A 19,117-nucleotide genomic window follows, 5' to 3' on the forward strand; every position below is an offset into this window, starting at 1 on the left:
TTCCTCCAGATGAAATGTAAAATAATTATTATAAACATTTCCTATACAATAAAATGGAAAAACTGTGAAGTGACTTTTCCATAAAGGCGATTAGTCTCAGGCTGCAAGCCCAGCTTTCATGAGCCATTGACTAATCCCTTCCCAGTGACACCTCTTTATGACAGAAAAGCAAGGCTTCCTCCCCACAGGTTGCATAAGTAAGCAACAGCAACACTGAGCTCCAGGCCAGTGGTCAAATGCTGCCAGGCCCCAAATGATGGAGTGTAAGAAGCCTATGGAACATTCCAGAAACACCAGCACAGTGGCTGCCCTCCAGCCATGTCATATGCTCCACACCCAAAACTTTGGTAGATTCAAGCCTTCTAAGATTTGGACTCATATATCTTTAAACGTAATAATCATTCTCTTTCCTGCTGACAGATTAATTATACAAATATATGTGCGAATTGTGCTGAGATGAGGGAAAATGCTTTGAATTTTGACAAGGAATGTACTTGCTCCATTCCCTTTCACCTTCAAGAGAAGATGAAGGTGAGTGCATTTGCTTTTATACTGATGTACTGCTGGGAGCCTCTCCATAAATGCATAAGTTCCGTCAGTGTTTTCCAAAACTGGAAACTATGAAAAGAAATCAAGGTAAAAGTGACAGATTTTATAAACTATTGAGTTCATGCCCTCCACCTCTGTGTTTTTTGTTGTTGTCATTGTTGCTTTGTTGTTGTTGTTTTTCTCTCTCCAGGTAAGTCTCACTCTGGCCCAGGCTGACCTGGAATTCACTATGTGGTCTCAGGGTGGCCTCAAACTCATGGTGATCCTCCTACCTCCGCCTCCCAAGTGCTGCGATTGAAGGCCACCTTGCCCAGCTCCCTCATAAGTGTTTTATAAAAATGAACAAATAAAGTGGCTCAAGTAATTTTACAGAACTATTTTTGTTATTCTGAAAGTATTCAGCATATTAAGTATAAACAGCTACTCTGGATAGTTCTCTATGTGCTTTAGTAAAGTCTCTGATTATGTTAGTTAAATCCATATGAGTATTTCTTTTTTTATTAAGTATTTTTAATTTTTTACTTGAGAGTGAAAGATAGAGACAGGCAGATAGAGCAAGAGATTGGGCATGCCAAGACCCTCAGCCACTGCAAACGAACTCCAGATGCATGTGCCCCCTTGTGCATCTGGCTCACATGGGTCCCATGGAATTGAACATGGGCCCTTTGGCTTTGCGGGCAAGTGCCTTAAATTCTAAGCCATCTCTCCAGCCCCAAATGAGTATTTCTATGTATGCTGGTTGTAAAATCTGTCTTCAAGGGCCTTGGTAGGTACCATACATACCATGGCAATAGTTTGTACTGGGCAGCTTCACAGAACAGCATCTCTCAGTCTTTGGGTAATTCAGACACCTAGTGCTGGGGTGAAAATCAGCTTCTTTCTTGTGGATCAGTGAATTGTTCCATTCTTCCCATTTCTTGAGCAAGTGTTAAGTACTGGGACTGTACCAGATCCTAGGGATGAAAACATAAACATCCAGAGCCTGGCCACAAGAAGCTTCTAGTCTCATGCCTTTTGTGTGTCCATACACACCTAAATATGCTTGGGGACTCCAATTCTACGTTTTGTTACATGGGTTTACTTTGAATGTCTTTAGGTGCTTACCAAAAGAAAAAAATGTGGAGGCTGGGGAGATGGCTGAGCAGTTAAAAGGAAATTGCTTGCCAAGATGTTGGCCTGGGTTTACATCCCTGCCATCCACGAAAATTGGCTGCAAAGTGGTACCTGCATCTGTGCTCCTAACACTGGGAGACGGAGCCAGGAGACTCTGAGGCTCTCAGTCCAGCTAGCCTGATGTTCACTTGCAGTCTGACAGTTTGTTTGCGGAGCAGAAAACCCTGTTTCAAAAAAAGGGTGGAGCACATACCCTGGGAATTGTCCTCAGACTTCCACACACGCACAGATATAATTAAATAAATCGTTTTTTCAAATGCTATGGGCCTTGAGAATAGCTCAGCAGTTAAAGGCAATTACCTGCAAAGATGCTGGCCTGGTTTGATTCCCAGTAACCACATAAAGCCACAGAGTGGCACGAGTGTCTTGAGTTTGCAGCGGCAAAGGGCCCTGACATCTCCACTCGTTCATCTTCTCTCCCTATCTCTCTTTCTGTCATAAATAAATAAAAATATTTTTAAATGCTGTGCACAAAAGGTTTGTTTTTGTATGTTTCTTCTCCCCATAAGAAAAAACCCACTAAGGCAGTTATAGAAATTCATGGTACAATTGTGACAGCCAACCCACCGTTGGCAGCTTTAGCTGGGCAGCATGTCAGGATGCAGAGTCCAAGCCGTGCCCATCCATGATCAACACCTACCAACTCACCCCTCCTTCAGGATGCTGCCTGGTAATGATCCCACAGACTCAGACCAGGCCTCACTGCATCGCTCCAGGAGCCAGATCTCATCTAATCCAAAACATGCCCAAGACCGTCACCCAGCTGTCCCCAAACTGCCATGTGGTCCTAGGAGACCAGCTTCTTCATGGGTTCCACAAGTCATGGTCAACACAACACCCCCCCACACACAGTGAATCCACATCCCGCAGCTCCTGTTTTGGCAGCTACGCCTGTGGCCCCTGCCATTCCAGTGGATAAATACGCAGTAGGAGTCCTCAGTCCCCTGCGACATCCTAGTGCCTGGCCCTAAGTTCCCATGTTCACGGACAAAGTCAGGAACCTTTGATGAATGATGGCATCTCTCGGCCCGTGTTAACAAAGGCAAATGTTGGGTGAACCGATGTTGCCTCTTGTTCAAGCCATGCGCCCTACTCTTTCTGGTGACATCACCGCCATGTTGGACACAGCTGAGAGACTGATGTGTCAATCTGAATTTAAATACTGAAACTACAAAGCCTAATTATTTAAAAAACTATCTCAAGGTAAGAGCACACAGTCACCTTTATGCAAACATTAAAGTTGCCTATATAGTCATTGACACGATTATCTATAGACCAAGACTTCCCAACAGTGATTTTTAAAAATTATCTCCTGGATTTCTGTTTTCCAAAAAGAAATTTTAATTCCCATCATTTTTCTATATGACTTTTTTTTTTTTGGTTTTTTGAGGTAGGGTCTCGCTCTAGCCCAGGCTGACCTGGAATTCACTGTGGAGTCTCAGGGTGGCCTCAAACTCACAGGGATCCTCCTACCTCTGCCTCCCGAGTGCATGGATTAAAGGCGTGCGCCACCACTCCCGGCTTCCATATGACTTTTAAAAAAGCTTTTCTTGACAGTGTCCATGGATATAAACAATATACCATACTCACAATTCCCTTCAAACATTTTCCCTTTTCCACACAACATTTTGGTTTAGAAATTCCTGTCCGTGTTTATTAACTTTCCAGTTAATTCTTTTTTTTGTTTTTTTCCCATGTAGGGTGATGTTTATATGTACTACAAATTGTATGGTTTCTATCAGAATGTCCAGCAATATAGCCTTTCCAGAAGCAACAGGCAACTGTTGAGTAAAGATATATGGGTAAGACTTGATTTAATTTGGTATAGTACTCTCTTGCTTTTATTAATCCAGGATCTTTCGGTCTAAATGAGGGGATGGAGGAAAAGCCCTCATAAGCTAAGGTGTTAAAAACAAAAGTGCTCATTTCATCCTTACTTGAATTGAAGGGGTTGAATCCACTGGATGGTGAGAGAGAGGCGAGAGACAGAGAGAGAAAGAGAGAGAGAGAGAATGAGAATGAACTGCTCTCTTTACAGTAGTTCATGTGATGCCTCTGCATCTGAAACTTTTGATGCAGTGCCTTGAGAGCCTCAGTTTCAGTTAGGTTTACCTTGATAACAACTTTCATCCCTCCTAAGACTAGGGCCTTGCATCTATCCTGCTTTAAGAAACTGAGCTGTTGTTTAGCTGAGTATGTTTTGAACCTAGGAGACAAATTATTATTACTCTTAGCAGATCACATTCAGTATGTCAGCAAAAGAAGCTAGAAGGAATCCTTTCCCATGCCAACACTCTATAAAAGTAAGAAATAATTTTTTTCTAATACTTTTTGTTCATTTTTCATTTTTATTTATTTATTTGAGAGTGACAGAGAGAGAAAGAGGCAGATAGAGAGAGAATGGGCACACCAGGGCCTCCAGCCACTGCAAAAAAACTCCAGATGCGTGCGCCCCCTTGTGCATCTGGCTAACGTGGGTCCTGGGGAACCAAGCCTTGAACCAGGGTCCTTAGGCTTCACAGGCAAGCATTTAACCGCTAAGCCATCTCTCCAGCCCGAAAAATCATTGTTACCAACCATTCTTAAACATATTCCATGTAAGCTAATCCAATAAATTGTTTAAATAGTAGTAATATATGTTTTTCTGGTAGTTCCACAATCTGTGGGCTTCTCTGAATCAAAGAAGTTTTGAAAATATGTTCCTCGCCGGGCGTGGTAGCACACACCTTTAATTCCAGCACTCGGGAGGCAGAGGTAGGAGGATCGCCGTGAGTTCGAGGCCACCCTGAGACTCCATAGTGAATTCCAGGTCAGCCTGGGCTAGAGTGAAACTCTACATCAAAAAAAAAAAAAAAAAGTTCCTCACGCTGGGCATGTTAGCACATGTCTTTAATCCCAGCACTCAGGAGGCTAAGGTAGGAGGATTGCTGTGAGGCCAACCTGAGACTACCGAGTGAATTCCAGGTCAACCTGGGCTAGAAAGAGACCCTACCTTGAACCCCCCCCCAAAAAAAAAAGTGTTCCCTGCCGTCTTTTGGACATATTGTATTGCTGCTGTTACCTGCACAAGAATGGCAATATTAGTCCATAAACATTCTGTCATGGGTGGTGGAGGAAGTGGGAAAAGTAGAAGACAGACTAGTTGGAAAGAAAAGGTACAGTGGAAGGTGGGAGAGAAAAACAAAAGAAGCGGGGAGAACTAAGATCAAAGACCACATACATGTATAAAAATTAGAGGGCTGGAGAGATGGCTTAGCGGTTAAGCGCTTGCCTGTAAGCCTAAGGACCCCGGTTCGAGGCTCGGTTCCCCAGGTCCCACGTTAGCCAGATGCACAAGGGGGCGCACGCGTCTGGAGTTCGTTTGCAGAGGCTGGAGGCCCTGGTGCACCCATTCTCTCTCTCTCTCCCTCTATCTGTCTTTCTCTCTGTGTCTGTCGCTCTCAAAAAAAAAAAAAATTAAAAAAAATTGGAAACAGAAAACTTTTTTAAAAATGTGAGCTATAAATTAAAAAGTTAAGTAATAAAAATGTATTTTGTGGGGCTGGAGAGATGGCTTAGCGGTTAAGCGCTTGCCTGTGAAGCCTAAGGACCCCGGTTCGAGGCTCGGTTCCCCAGGTCCCACGTTAGCCAGATGCACAAGGGGGCGCACGCGTCTGGAGTTCGTTTGCAGAGGCTGGAAGCCCTGGCGCGCCCATTCTCTCTCTCTCCCTCTATCTGTCTTTCTCTCTGTGTCTGTCACTCTCAAATAAATAAATAAAAAATTTAAAAAAATTGTTATTAAAAAAAAATGTATTTTGTGTATGCTCAGTATGATAAGCAGCTTTCACGGCTGATCAGATAAAGTTCCTTCCTGTAGACACATTTGTTAGTAGGAAAAGATATGTAGGGCTGGAGAGATGGCTTAGTGGTTAAGTGCTTGCCTGTGTAGCCTAAGGACCCCGGTTCAAGGCTCGATTCCCCAGGACCCACGTTAGCCATATGCACAAGGGGGCGCACGTGTCTGGAGTTCGTTTGCAGTGGCTGGAGGCCCTGGCGCGCCCATTCTCTCTCTCTGTGTCTATCTGCCTCTTTCTCTCTGTCTGTCACTGCTCTCAAATAAATAAATAGATAAATAAAAATAAAAAAAGAAAAGATATTAGACCCACACATACATTCATATATATGTTCTAGTCTTAGTAAGCGAGAAGCCTGGGAAAACAGGAAGTAGTCTATAATCTTGGCCTGTGCCAAGAAGTGTGTGTGGCTTGATTTATACTGCCCAGTGTTCTTTGCTTCATTATTCAAAATGACCCGAGACTGCAGAGTGAATTCCAGGTCAGCGTGGGCTCGAGTGAGACCCTACCTTCAAAAAACTATAAAAAAATAAAAAATAAAAAGAGTTTGCCGGGCTGGAGAGATGGCTTAGCGGTTAAGCGCTTGCCTGTGAAGCCTAAGGACCCCGGTTCAAGGCTCGGTTCCCCAGGTCCCACATTAGCCAGATGCACAAGGGGGCGCACGCGTCTGGAGTTCGTTTGCAGAGGCTGGAAGCCCTGGCGCGCCCATTCTCTCTCTCTCTCCCTCTATCTGTCTTTCTCTCTCTGTCTGTCACTCTTAAATAAATAAATAAAAAATTAAAAAAAAAAAAAAAAGAGTTTGCCAAGAGCCCTTCTCACTGCTGCGCCCTCTTGCATACAGGATGTTCAGGACTGCGCTCCATTCAAAGTGTCTCACAATGACACCCCCATCGTTCCTTGCGGCGCTATTGCCAACAGCATGTTCAATGGTAGGTGACCTTTTCCTGTCCCTGTGATGTCCCTTTGCATACATACTAATCACCTTGATGTCCACAATGTCTCCTCTACAGATGAGTGGTGGCTGGTGTGCTTTGTTCATTTCTTTTATTTATTTATTTATTTATTTATTTATTTATTTATTATTTTTTGGTTTTCCAAGGTAGGGTCTCAGTCTAGCTCAGGATGCCCTGGAATTCACTATGGAGTCTCAGGCTGGTCCGGAACTCACGGTGATCCTCCTAAGTCTGCCTCCCAAGTGCTGGGATTAAAGGCATGCGCCACCATGTCTGGCTTGCAATGTCTAGATTTTAGTAATTGAATGAGTGGTACGCTTTTTTTTTTTTTTTTTACTGTTTTGGTTTTTTTGAGGTAGGGTCTAGCCCAGGCTGACCTGGAATTGACTATGTAGTCTCAAGGCTGGCCTCGAACTCACAGTGATCCCCTTACCCCTGCTTCTCCAAGTGCCACCATGGCCAGCTTGCTCGTTCATTTCTCATGCACTTGCTTCCCACTGTATTTTACCCAGGGTAAGCCAGAACACTGATGTATGGTGTTTTGTTGACAAGTAAGTTCCCCCTTGCCAGCAATTTAAAGAGATAGTCAGATAATGGAAGTTAAATGCAGCTTAAGAGTGTTTTTCAATAATTGGCCCAGTGCTGGCAAGAAAGCAAACTGCCTTATGATTCAGCGTCTACGGCATGTAGTCCTGTTGAGTGTCTGCAAAACCCCTGATTTATTTTTCAGCTGTGTCTGAAGGAGGCAAAACTGCCAGCTTGCATCTCTAAAACAATTTTAAATTTCCTTTCAGATACTATAATTCTTTCATACATCCTTAATTCATCTATACATATCAGAGTCCCAATGCTAAAGAATGGACTTGCATGGTGGACAGATAAGTATGTCAAATTTCGTAATCCAAATGCCATTAATCTGTCTAATGAATTTGCAGGTAAGCTCTCTACAGTTGCTCAATAATCTTGTTTCTTTATAAAATCCTTTGTGTTTAGGCATGGGTAGATATGAATTGTCCTGCTTTATTTCTCTGTTGACTAGTTCTTCTAACTTTCCCTATCATGGCCCTTCCCACTGCTTATCTAGTAAAAATGTGAAATGTGAGCCGGGCGTGGTAGCGCATGCCTCGGGAGGCAGAGGTAGGAGGAGCACCATGAGTTCAAGGCCACCCTGAGACTCCATAGTGAATTCCAGGTCAGCCTGGACTAGAGTGAGACCCTACCTTGAAAAATCCAAAAAGTAAAATAAAATAATATTAAATGTTAGTTCCCTGTTTTGTTCTAGCTTTTCTTTTTTTTAAATTTTTTTTGTTCATTTTTTATTTTATTTATTTGAGAGTGACAGACACAGGGAGAAAGACAGATAGAGGGAGAGAGAGAGAATGGGCGCACCAGGGCTTCCAGCCACTGCAAACGAACTCCAGACACGTGCGCCCCCTTGTGCATCTGGCTAACGTGGGACCTGGGGAACCGAGCCTCAAACCGGGGTCCTTAGGCTTCACAGGCAAGCGCTTAAACGCTAAGCCATCTCTCCAGCCCTTGTTCCAGCTTTTATTGAAGAAAACGAAAATCTTTTACAAAGTGTGTTGTTTCAGCTATAATTAGAACACCCACATAATTTACCATGCAGACTGAAGCCCTTGTGAGAATGGAAAGAGGAAGTAGAAAAAGCACCTATGTACTCAATTTAAATTTCCATTTATTGAGAAACAAATTGATGCCACATCGATGAACCTACAGAATAACTCTACTGAAATCTACTTTCAAGAATATACTCCTAGCCGGGCGTGGTGGTGCACGCCTTTAATCCCAGCACTCGGGAGGCAGAGGTAGGAGGATCGCTGTGAGTTCGAGGCCACCCTGAGACACCATAGTGAATTCCAGGTCAGCCTGGGCTAGAGTGAGACCCAACCTCAAAAAAACAAAAAAAGAATATACTCCTCAGACTGGAAAGATTGCTTAGTGGTTAAGGCATCTGCCTGTAAGGCCAAAGGACCCCGGTTCTATTTCCCAGGTCCCACATAAGCCAGATGCACAAGGTGGCACATGAGTCTGGAGTTTGTTTGTAGTGGCTGGAAGCCCTCACAAACCCATTCTCTCTCTCTCTCTCTCTCTCTCCCTCTCTCTCTGCCTCATTCTCTTTCTCTCAAATAAATAAATTAAATATATATGCATATAGCTGTACTTTGGGTCTGGAGAGATGGCTGAGTGGTTAAGATGTTTGCCTGCAAGGCCTGATGACCCCAGTTTGATTCCCCAGGACCCATGTAAAGTCAGATGTGCAAAGCAGCACATGCAAATGGAGTTCATTTGCAGTGGCTGGAGGCCCTAACGTGTCCATTCTCCCTCTCTCTCCATCTCTTTCTCCTTGAGAATGAATAAATAAAAAATAAAATATTAGGACTGGAGAGAGGGATTAGTGATTAGGGTGCTTGCCTGCAAAGCCTAAGGACCCAGGTTCAATTTCCCAGGGCCCACATAAGCCAGATGCACAAGGTGGTACATGCATCTAGAGTTCATTTGCAGTGACTGGAGGTCCTGTTGTGCCCATTCTCTCTATATACCTGCCTCTTTCTCTTTCTCTCTCTCTCTCTCTCTAATAAATAAATGAATAAAATATATTTTGAAATTTTTTTTGGTTCATTTTTATTTATTTATTTGATAGTGACAGACAGAGAAAGAGGCAGATAGACAGAGAGCGAGAACACGCATGCCAGAGCCTCCAGCCACTGCAAACAAACTCCAGATGTGTGTGCCCCCTTGTGCATCTGGCTAATGTGGGTCCTGGGGAATCAAGCCTTGAACCGGGGTCCTCCATATAGCACAAGAGAATAAGCCTCTCTCCGGGCAGCACTTGCTCAGTGTCTACTTCCCACACGTACATCACGTTCATATGCTGGACCTGTAATTTCACAGCAGCCCCTGTGAGTTGCAGCCCTACAGCTTTGCATCTCATAAGCACAGCTAGCTGGGATGGTAAACCACTGGCAGAGGCCACAGAGACAGGTGACCTTATGTGTTGTGTGATCCAGTCTCTGCTCATCTCTCACGTCCCCCACAGGTTCTCGTAAAAGCACCATGCTCACAGCACATGCGCATCTCACTCCTTAGCCAAGACCATGACTAGCGGCTGGGCAAGTAAATTTATACATACGCTAGTTGGGATAAATGCTAAATCGGATGGGCTGTTGGACAAAAGACCAAGTGAACTGGTCCTAAGCAAACTGGCATATGTAGTCACTGATCCACAGTTGAAGGAACTCGACAACTTTGTACTATTTTTGTCTTCTTACATGTCCACAGACCTATACCGTGGAGTGCTTAGATTTCACTCATCTGTTGCTGTATTTTGTTCTCTAAGAGTAACAACATACTCTGTTCTTATACCTGTCTGTGAATGCCTTGAAGGAAGAGATTAGGCCTCCAGCAATTGTTTTTTTTTTCCCCTGAGGTAGGGTCTCACTCTAGCCCAGGCTGACCTGGAATTCACTCTGTAGTCTCAGGGTGGCCTTGAACTCATGGCGATCCTCCTACCTTTGCCTCCCGAGTGCTGGGATTAAAGGCGTGCACTACCACGCCTGGCATTAAGCAGATTTTTATTCCTGCTGTTTGATACATCATAAGCAATCGGAAATGCCATTTGTATGTGTTACTTTACATCCTGCTGTGAACAAAAAGCCACTTAAGAAGGGGTTGTTGGGGCATACACTTGAGGGAATACTTTCCATCAGGGCAGGGACGACAAGGCATCAGGAGCAGGAGCCTAGCTGGTCACGTTACATCTTTAGTCAAGAACAGGAGTGCAGACTGGAAGTAGTACCAGACAAGGAAGCCTCAAAGCCACCTTCCATGACCCACTTGCTCCAGCAAGGCTCCGCCTCTTAAAGATTCCACAACCTTCTAAACAGTGCCACCAGCTGGAGGCCAAGCATTCTGACACCTGAGGTAGGGGAAACATCTTAGGCTCAAACCAGAACCCTCTGCTGAATGAGTACAAATGACCCAAAGGAACTTGGGAAATGAAGGAAGAGGCTATCTCTTAAGCCAGACCACCCTTCTGACTCGCTCTGGATACATGGGGAGGGATGCAACTGGGAAGTGGTATTTAAATATTTAAATTTAAAAGCTGCATTGAGCTGCTTTGGGGTGGTGATACATGCCTTTAGTTCCAGCACTTGGGAAGCTGAGGTAGGAGAATTGCCATAAATTCAAGGCCAGCCTGGGACTACAGAGTGAGTTCCAGGTCAGTCTGGATTAGTGTGAGACCCTAGCTCAAAAAAAAAAAAAAAAAGAATCAATCAAGGGGGCCCAAGAGATGGCTTAGTCGTTAAGGCACTTGTGTGCAAAGCCAAAGGACCTAGGTTCAATTCTCCAGGACCAACATAAACCAGATGCACAAGGTGGTGCATGTATATGGAATTTGTTAGCAGTGGCTGGAGGCCCTAGTGCACCCATTCTCTCCTTCCCTCCCCTCTGCCTCTTTCACTAGCAAATAAATAAATAAAAATAAAATATTTATTAAAATTAATCAAACAGCTGGACATGGTAGAACACACCTTTAATTCCAGCACTTAGGATGCAAAAAGAGGAGGACCACCATGAATTCAAGGCCACCCTGAGACGACATAGTGAATTCCAGGTCAGCCTGAGCTAGAGTGAGATCCTACCTCAGAAAACAAAAACAAACAAAAACAGTATACAAAAACAAACAAAATAAATGAGACAAAAGCCACCTTGTGAAGAGTTCCTATTCTGACATTGGTGGTCCACAGAACACACTGCTTCAGGTCATTATCTGAAGCCAAACTAGAAAGAAGTCGAGGTCCACACGGCAGGCACCAAAGGCAGTTTTGATTCCCAACAAAAATTCTCATAAATTCTCATAAGAGGGCTGGAGAGATGGCTTTGCTGTTAGGTGCTTGCCTGTGAAGCCTAAGGACCCTGGTTCCAGGTTCAGTTCCCCAAGACCCACGTGAGCCCGATGCACAAGGTGACTCATCTGGAGTTCACTTGCAATGGCTGGAGTCCTCTCTCGCACACTTTCTCTCTGCCTCTTTCTCTTTTTGTTTGTCGCTGTCAAATAAATAAAAATAACAAAAAAAATTTTTTAATCTGGTAATAGTGGTCTATAAAAGTCTCATACTAGTGATCTATGTCTTGGAAAGAGCCAAAATAGGTGGTTTTCATAACATCTGCAGTGGAAGATTCTCTAGCAAAGGATTCTTTCCACAGAAAGCAACCATGGGTGCAGATGTTCTCCAGCAGAGCAATCTCACCAAACTTACAGTGAGCTTTTATAAACACCTTAACTTATGCCTGGGCTTCTTAGAGAAGAAAGTAGTCAGGAGCTGGGCGTGGTAGCTCACGCCTTTAATCCCAGCACTCGGGAGGCAGAGGTAGGAGGATCGCCGTGAGTTCGAGACCAACCTATGACTACACAGTTAATTCCAGGTCAGCCTGGGCCAGAGTGAGACCCTACCTTGGAAAAATAAAAAAAAAGTAGTCACTAGTCCAAGTTGATAAAAAATATATATATTATTTCCGGGCTGGAGAGATGGCTTAGCAGTTAAAGTATTTGCCTGTGAAGCCAAAGGACCCAGGTTCATTTCCCCAGGACCCACACAAGCCAGATGAACAAGGGGCACAAGCATCTGGAATTCATTTTCAGTGGCTGGAGGCCCTAGCATGCCCATTCTCTCTCTGTCTCTCTTCTCTCCATCTCTCTCGCTCTGCTTGCAAATTAATTAATTAATTAATTAATTTTTTTTAAAAAGGTTTCCAATTCCTATTTAGGTATCCTACCAAATAAAAACTGGCCTTATGACAGTAAAAAGTCCATTAAGCAATTTGCCCTGCTGACTAGCTATTTGAAATTCAGATATGGATATATGGTCCTGTTGTGTAATGTTTACCACTCTAGCTGGACTTTGAAATTCAGTGTGGTCCTTACTATCAACTTAAAAAGATTTAATGAGAAATCTCTCATTCCTTTCTTTTCTATTTTTTTTTTTTTTTATTTGCAAGCAGAAAGAGAGAGAGAAGAGGGACAGACAGAGAATGGGCATGCCAGGGGCTATAGCCACTGCAAACAAACTCCAGACACATGTGCCCCCTGTGCATCTGGTTTACGTGGGTCCTGGGGAATCGAACCTGGGTGCTTTGGCTTTGCAGGCAAACACCTTAACCACTAAGCCATCTCTCCAGCCCCATCTCATCCCTTTCGTTATCAAGAAGTTATGCTAGGTACTAGGCACGTGAATAAATGTTAGTGAAGCTGATGAGGGCAGGAGACAGATCTGCCCACAGCTGGCGTTGGGGACCGTGTGTGAGAGTTGTGTCTCCTAGCACTGTCTCCCACCATTGCTCTCGGGGTTCCTGCAGTAATGAAGCCACCTGGGTGTCCTGGCTGCACACTGGGCTTACAAGTCCCACGCTTCCCACTGTGAGCACTTAGCAGGGCCGCCACGCTGCTTCTGCCTTTAGACTTTCCAGAACAGTGCTTGGGTGAACATCGGTGTGGCCCAGGCTTTCTGTACTTTCCTGGTCATTTCTTAGAACGTGTTTCCGGAAGTAGAATTTTTAGGCTAAAATGTGTGCATGTTAGTAAAGCCTTCAGTACATGTTCCTAGACTGCCAGAGGTATTTCTACATTATCTGCTACAAATAGAACTTTTCACGTCCATAGCTTCAGCAGCAAGGGTCGTTCTTTTCTCCTTTAAATGTTATCCCAAGTTTTAGACGGAAATGGTATCATGGTTTAACTTCCTGCTTTTGTACTGATCATGAAATTAAAGAAATAAAGATATTTCCTATACTTGGAAAGTGAAGACAGGCGGCTGATGAGTTCAAGGCCAGCCTGAGCTATACAGGGAGATGTTATCACAAAAAAGTAAATAAATAAAATAAAAGTAAAATGTCAATGTAATACAATTGAAAACACATACTATTTTCATATTGTTTTACTTTTTCTCTTTTTCAAAAATTTTTAATTTATTTATTTGAGAGAGAGAGAGAGGGAAAGAGGCAGATAGAAAAAGAGAAAATGGGCACACCAGGGCCTCCAGCCGCTGCAAACAAACTCCAGACACATGCACCACCGTGTGCATCTGGCTTTACATGGGTACTGGGAAATTGAACCTGGGCCCTTTGGCTTCTCAGGCAAGTGCCTTAATAGCTAAGGCACCTCTCCAGCCCATTTTATTGTTTTTCTTTCAATGCTTACATTCAATATAGTGGAACACATAGTATATTTGATATTCTCTTCTTAAACTTATGAAATTATCATAAATACTTCCTTAGAATCTTTAAAACCGTTATTATTAATAGCTGTATGCTAATTTTACACACACATGCTTTTTAATTATTTATTTGCATATGTATATATATGTGTGTGTATGTGTGTGTGTTTATGGGTCTGTTGCCACTGCAAATGGAATTCCAGATGCTTGCGTAACTTTTTGCATCTGGCTTTGTTTGGGTGACAGGGGATTGAACCTGGGCCAAAGGACTTTGCCAGCAAGTGCCTTTAACTGCTAAGCCATCTCCCTAAGCCCCACACACACTCCTTTTTAAAGAATTTCTATTTCTCAAGACGGGCATGGTGGCGCACGCCTTTACTCCCAGCACTCAGGAGGCAGAGGTAGGAGGATTGCTGTGAGTTCGAGGCCACCCTGATACTCCATAGTGAATTCCAGGTCAGCCTGGACCACAGTGAGACCCTACCTCGAAAAACCAAAAACAAAAACAACAAAAAAAGAATTTCAATTTCTCTTTCCTCATGAGAGCACACTTTCTCTAATTCTAAGAAAAAAACTAGAAAGAGATTGTTCTCTCCCATCCACTCCTATTTTCTTCCAACAGGAAGTGCAAAACCCCCATTCTGGCGCAAGCCTGTCTATGAGCTGGATAGCGATGACCCAGGAAACAATGGCTTCCTCAACGAGGACTTCATTGTATGGATGCGAACAGCTGCCTTTCCCACTTTCAAAAAACTGTACCGTCGACTCTATCGGGTGCAATATTTTATAGAAGGGTTGCCTGTTGGTAACTATAGTTTCAACATATCCTATAGTATCCTTTTATGCAAGTTTTCTTTCTACAGGTGAAGGAAAATACGACTACTGGTTGTTTAATTATTTCATTGTTAATATTTCTATCCTCCAATCAAATATGGGTACCCCCCCCAAAAAAAAACAAATTATAGCCTTTTTATGGTAGTACATGTAGGGAAGGAAAATGCTATCCTTTACTATCCTATAGTGTTCTTGTGGGATTTCTTTTTTTTTTTAATTAATTAATTTATTTGAGAGCGACAGACACAGAGAGAAAGACAGGTAGAGGGAGAGAGAGAATGAGTGCGCCAGGGCTTCCAGTCTCTGCAAACGAACTCTAGACGCCCCCTTGTGCATCTGGCTAACGTGGGACCTGGGGAACCGAGCCTCGAACCAGGGTCTTTAGGCTTCACAGGCAAGCGCTTAACCGCTAAGCCATCTCTCCAGCCCATCTTGTGGGATTTCTGTAAGACAGCTTAACAGGATAAAGACATGCAAATTTGATTTATATGTACATTGGAGCCCTCACAACAAAAATGAAGGCCTAAAAAAGTAACTAGGCTTAAGTGTTTACACACAAGGTTGAAAAACAAAAAAGACCCCAGTATCAGCCATGGAAGAATAGCAGAAAGATGGAGGGGGCATTAGTTTAGTCAAGTTTGTTTGCACAGATTTGCAATGGCATCAGATCTCAGTCTCTTTCTGTTACTGTGAGATGGGTGCCCTTCCCATGAGATGTCTGTCAGGAAGAAAATGAGAGGCCAGAGTGGGCTTACACATGCTGGTTCTCAAGTCCCCTTAACTCAAGACAACATATCAACATGGTGTATGTGAGAATGTCCTCCACCCCTTCAATCTTCTATCATCCTACAATGGTCTCCACATGATATACTTAAGTGCATCCTATTTCAAAAGATTGTCAGGTAACAAGATATACATAAATAGTGAAGAGGTGTTTTCATCACCCAAGAAAGATGGTAGACCCAGATAGCTAAAATAGTTAGGAGAAATTAATTGGTGGGATGAGATGGAGAAGCAAGAAAATAATAAGAAAAAAAACTGGTAAGAAATAAATTAGGGGCTGGAGAGCTGACTTGGCAGATAAAGGTGCTTGTTTGCAGGGCCTGCCAGCAAAAGGTACAATGCCCATGTGGTGATTTGAAGTAGATCACCCATAAATCCAGGTGTTCTGAATGCTAGGTGCCAAGCTGACATAACAGATATGGGAAATGGAGCCACCTGGAAGAGGGGTGTTGTTGGTGATGGGTTTCTAGTTGTGATACCCAGATTCCACATGGAAATATTTGGAACATACTCCTGCTTGTTGTTGAGGACTTTGTGCAAGCAATGTAGGCATAAATGAAACACCCAACCACCTGTGTAAAGCCAGATGCACGGTGGCACAAACATCTCTAATCCTATACTCCTACAAGAATGGAGACAAAGCGAGGATCCCAACATGCCTACAACAATGGAGACTAAGCCAGGATCCCAACACTCCTACAGCAATGGAGACAAACCCAGGATACCAACACTCCTACACCAATGGAGACAAAGCCTGGATCCAACACTCCTACAACAATGGACACAAAGTCAGGATCCCAACACTCCTACAACAATAGAGACAAAGCCAAGATCCCAACACCCCTATAACAATGCAGACAACGACAGTATCCCAAACACTCCTACAACAATAGGGACAAAGCCAGGATCCCGACACGCCTACAACAATGGGGACAAAGCCAGGATCCCAACACTCCTACAACAATGGAGACAAAGCCAGGATCCCAACACTCCTACAGCAATGGAGACAAAGTCAGGATCCCAACATTCCTATAGCAATGGAGACAAAGTCAGGATCCCAACACTCCTACAACAATGTAGACAAAGTCAGGATCCCAACAGGCCTACCACAATGGAGACAAAGCCAGGATCCCAACAATCCTACAGCAATGGAGACAAACCGAGGATCCCAACCCTCCTACAGCAATGGAGACAAAGCCAGGATCCAACACTCCTACAACAATGGAGACAAAGCCAGGATCCCAACACTCCTACAACAATGGAGACAAAGCCAGGATCCCAACACTCCCACAACAATGGAGACAAAGCCAGGATCCCAACACTCCTACAACAATGGAGACAAAGCCAGGATCCCAACACTCCTACCACAATGGCGACAAAGCCTGGATTCCAACACTCTTACAGCAATAAAGACAAAGTCAGTATCCCAACATGCCTACAAAAATGGAGACAAAGTGAGGATCCCAACACTCCAACAGCAATGGAGACAAACCCAGGATCCCAACACTCCTACAACAATGCAGACAAAGCCAGGATAACAACACACCTACAACAGTGGAGACAAAGCCAGGATCCCAACACTCCTACAGCAATGGAGACAAAGCCAGGATCCCAACACTCCTACAACAGTGGAGACAAAGCCAGGATCCCAACACTCCTACAGTAATGGAGACAAAGCCAGGATCCCAACACTCCTACAACAATGGAGACAAAGCAAGGATCCCAACACTCCTACAGCAATGGAGACAGCCAGGATCCCAACACTTCTACAGAAATGGAGACAACGTCAGGATCCCAACACTCCTAAAGCAATGGAGACAAAGCCAGGATCCCAACACTCCAACAGCAATGGAGACATAGCCAGTATCCCAACACTCCTACAACAACGGAGACAAAGCCAGGATCCCAACACTCCTACAACAATGCAGATGAAGCCAGGATCCCAACACTCCTACAGAAATGGAGACAAAGACCAGATCCCAATGCTCCTACAACAATAGAGACAGAGCCAGGATCCCAAAACTCCTACAACAACGGAGACAAAGCCAGGATCCCAACAGTCCTACAACAAATGAGATAAAGCCAGTATCCCAGCAATCCTTGAGCAATAGAGACAATGCCCAGATCCCAAGACTCCTATAATAATGGATACAAATCCAGGATCCCATCACTCCTACACCAATGGAGACAATGACAGGATCACAAACTCCTGTAACAGTGGAGACAAAGCTAGGATCCCAACACTCCTACCACAATGGAGACAATGCCAGGATTCCAACACTCCTACAGCAATGGAGACAAAGCCTCGATCCCAACACTCTTACAGCAATGAATACAAAGTCAGGATCCCAACACTCCTACAGAAATGGAGACAAAGCCCAGATCCCAACACTCCTACAACAATAGAGACAGAGCCAGGATCCCAAAACTCCTACAGCAATGGAGACAAAGCCAGGATCCAAACACTCCTGCAACAATGGAGAAAGCCAGGATCCTAACACTCCTACTAAAAGAGACACAAAGCCAGCATACCAACACACCTACAGCAATGGAGATAAAGCCAGGATCCCAACACTTCTACAACAATGGAGACAAAGCCAGGATCCCAACACGCCTACAACAGTGGAGATAAAGCCAGGATCCCAACACTCCTACACCAATTGAGACAAAGACAGGATCCCAACACTCCTCCAACAATATAGACAAAGCCAGGATCCCAACATCCTACAGCATTGGAGAAAAAGACAGGATCCCAACACTCCTACAGCAATGGGGACAACGCGAAGATCCCAACCCTACTACAACAGTGGAGACAAAGCCAGGATCCCAACCCTCCTACAAAAATGGAGACAAAGCCAGGATCCCAACACTCCTTCACCAATGGAGACAAAGTCAGTATCCCAACACTCATACAGCAATCGAGACAAAGTCAGGATCACAACACTTCTACAGCAATGGAAACAAAGACAGGATCCCAACACACGTACAACAATGCAGACAAAGCCAGGATCCCAACACTCCTACAGCAATGGAGACAAAGCCAGGATCCCAACACTCCTACAACAACGAGACAAAGCCAGGATCCCAACACTCCTACAAGAATGGAGACAAAGCCAGGATCCCAACACTCCTACAATATGGAGATAAAATCAGGATCCTAACACTGCTACCGCAATGGGACAAAGCCCGGATCCCAACACTCCTATAACAATAGAGACAGAGCCAGGATCCCAACACCACTACAAAAATGGAGACAAAGCTAGGATCCCAACACTCCTAAAACGATGGAGACAAAGCCAGGATCCCAACAGTCCTAAAACAATTGAGATAAAACCAGGATCCGAACACTCCTACAGCAATGGAGACAAAGCCCGGATCCCAACACTCCTACAACAATAGAGACAAAGCCAGGATCCCAACACTCCTACAGCAATGGAGACAAAGGCAGGTTCCCAACACTGCTACAACAATGGAGACAAAGCCAGGATCCCAACACGCCTACAGCAATGGAGACAAAGCCAGGATCCCAACACTGCTACAACACTGGAGACGAAGCCAGGATCCCAACACTCCTAAAACAATAGAGACAAAGCCAGGATCCCAACACTCCTACAGCAATGGAGACAAAGCCAGGATCCCAACACTCCTACAGCAATGGAGACAAAGCCAGGATCCCAACACTCCTACAACAATGGAGACAAAGCCAGGATCCCAACACTCCTACAGCAATGGAGACAAAGCCAGGATCCCAACACTC

At 44.2% G+C, this 19,117-nt stretch overlaps 1 protein-coding gene across 1 annotated transcript in view; it reads left to right on the forward strand.

The window, feature by feature from the left end:
* The window catches only part of LOC101600656 (cell cycle control protein 50C-like), a 32,900-nt gene that overhangs the window by 4,526 nt on the left and 9,257 nt on the right, over window positions 1-19,117 (forward strand). The window contains exons 2-6 of the mRNA XM_045148410.1: window positions 421-531; window positions 3,423-3,524; window positions 6,397-6,484; window positions 7,303-7,443; window positions 14,366-14,575. Coding sequence (XP_045004345.1) covers window positions 421-531; window positions 3,423-3,524; window positions 6,397-6,484; window positions 7,303-7,443; window positions 14,366-14,575 — 652 coding nt within the window. The remainder of the gene's footprint in view (window positions 1-420; window positions 532-3,422; window positions 3,525-6,396; window positions 6,485-7,302; window positions 7,444-14,365; window positions 14,576-19,117) is intronic.

Source organism: Jaculus jaculus, chromosome 4, assembly GCF_020740685.1.
Source record: "Jaculus jaculus isolate mJacJac1 chromosome 4, mJacJac1.mat.Y.cur, whole genome shotgun sequence".
NCBI lineage: Eukaryota > Metazoa > Chordata > Mammalia > Rodentia > Dipodidae > Jaculus > Jaculus jaculus.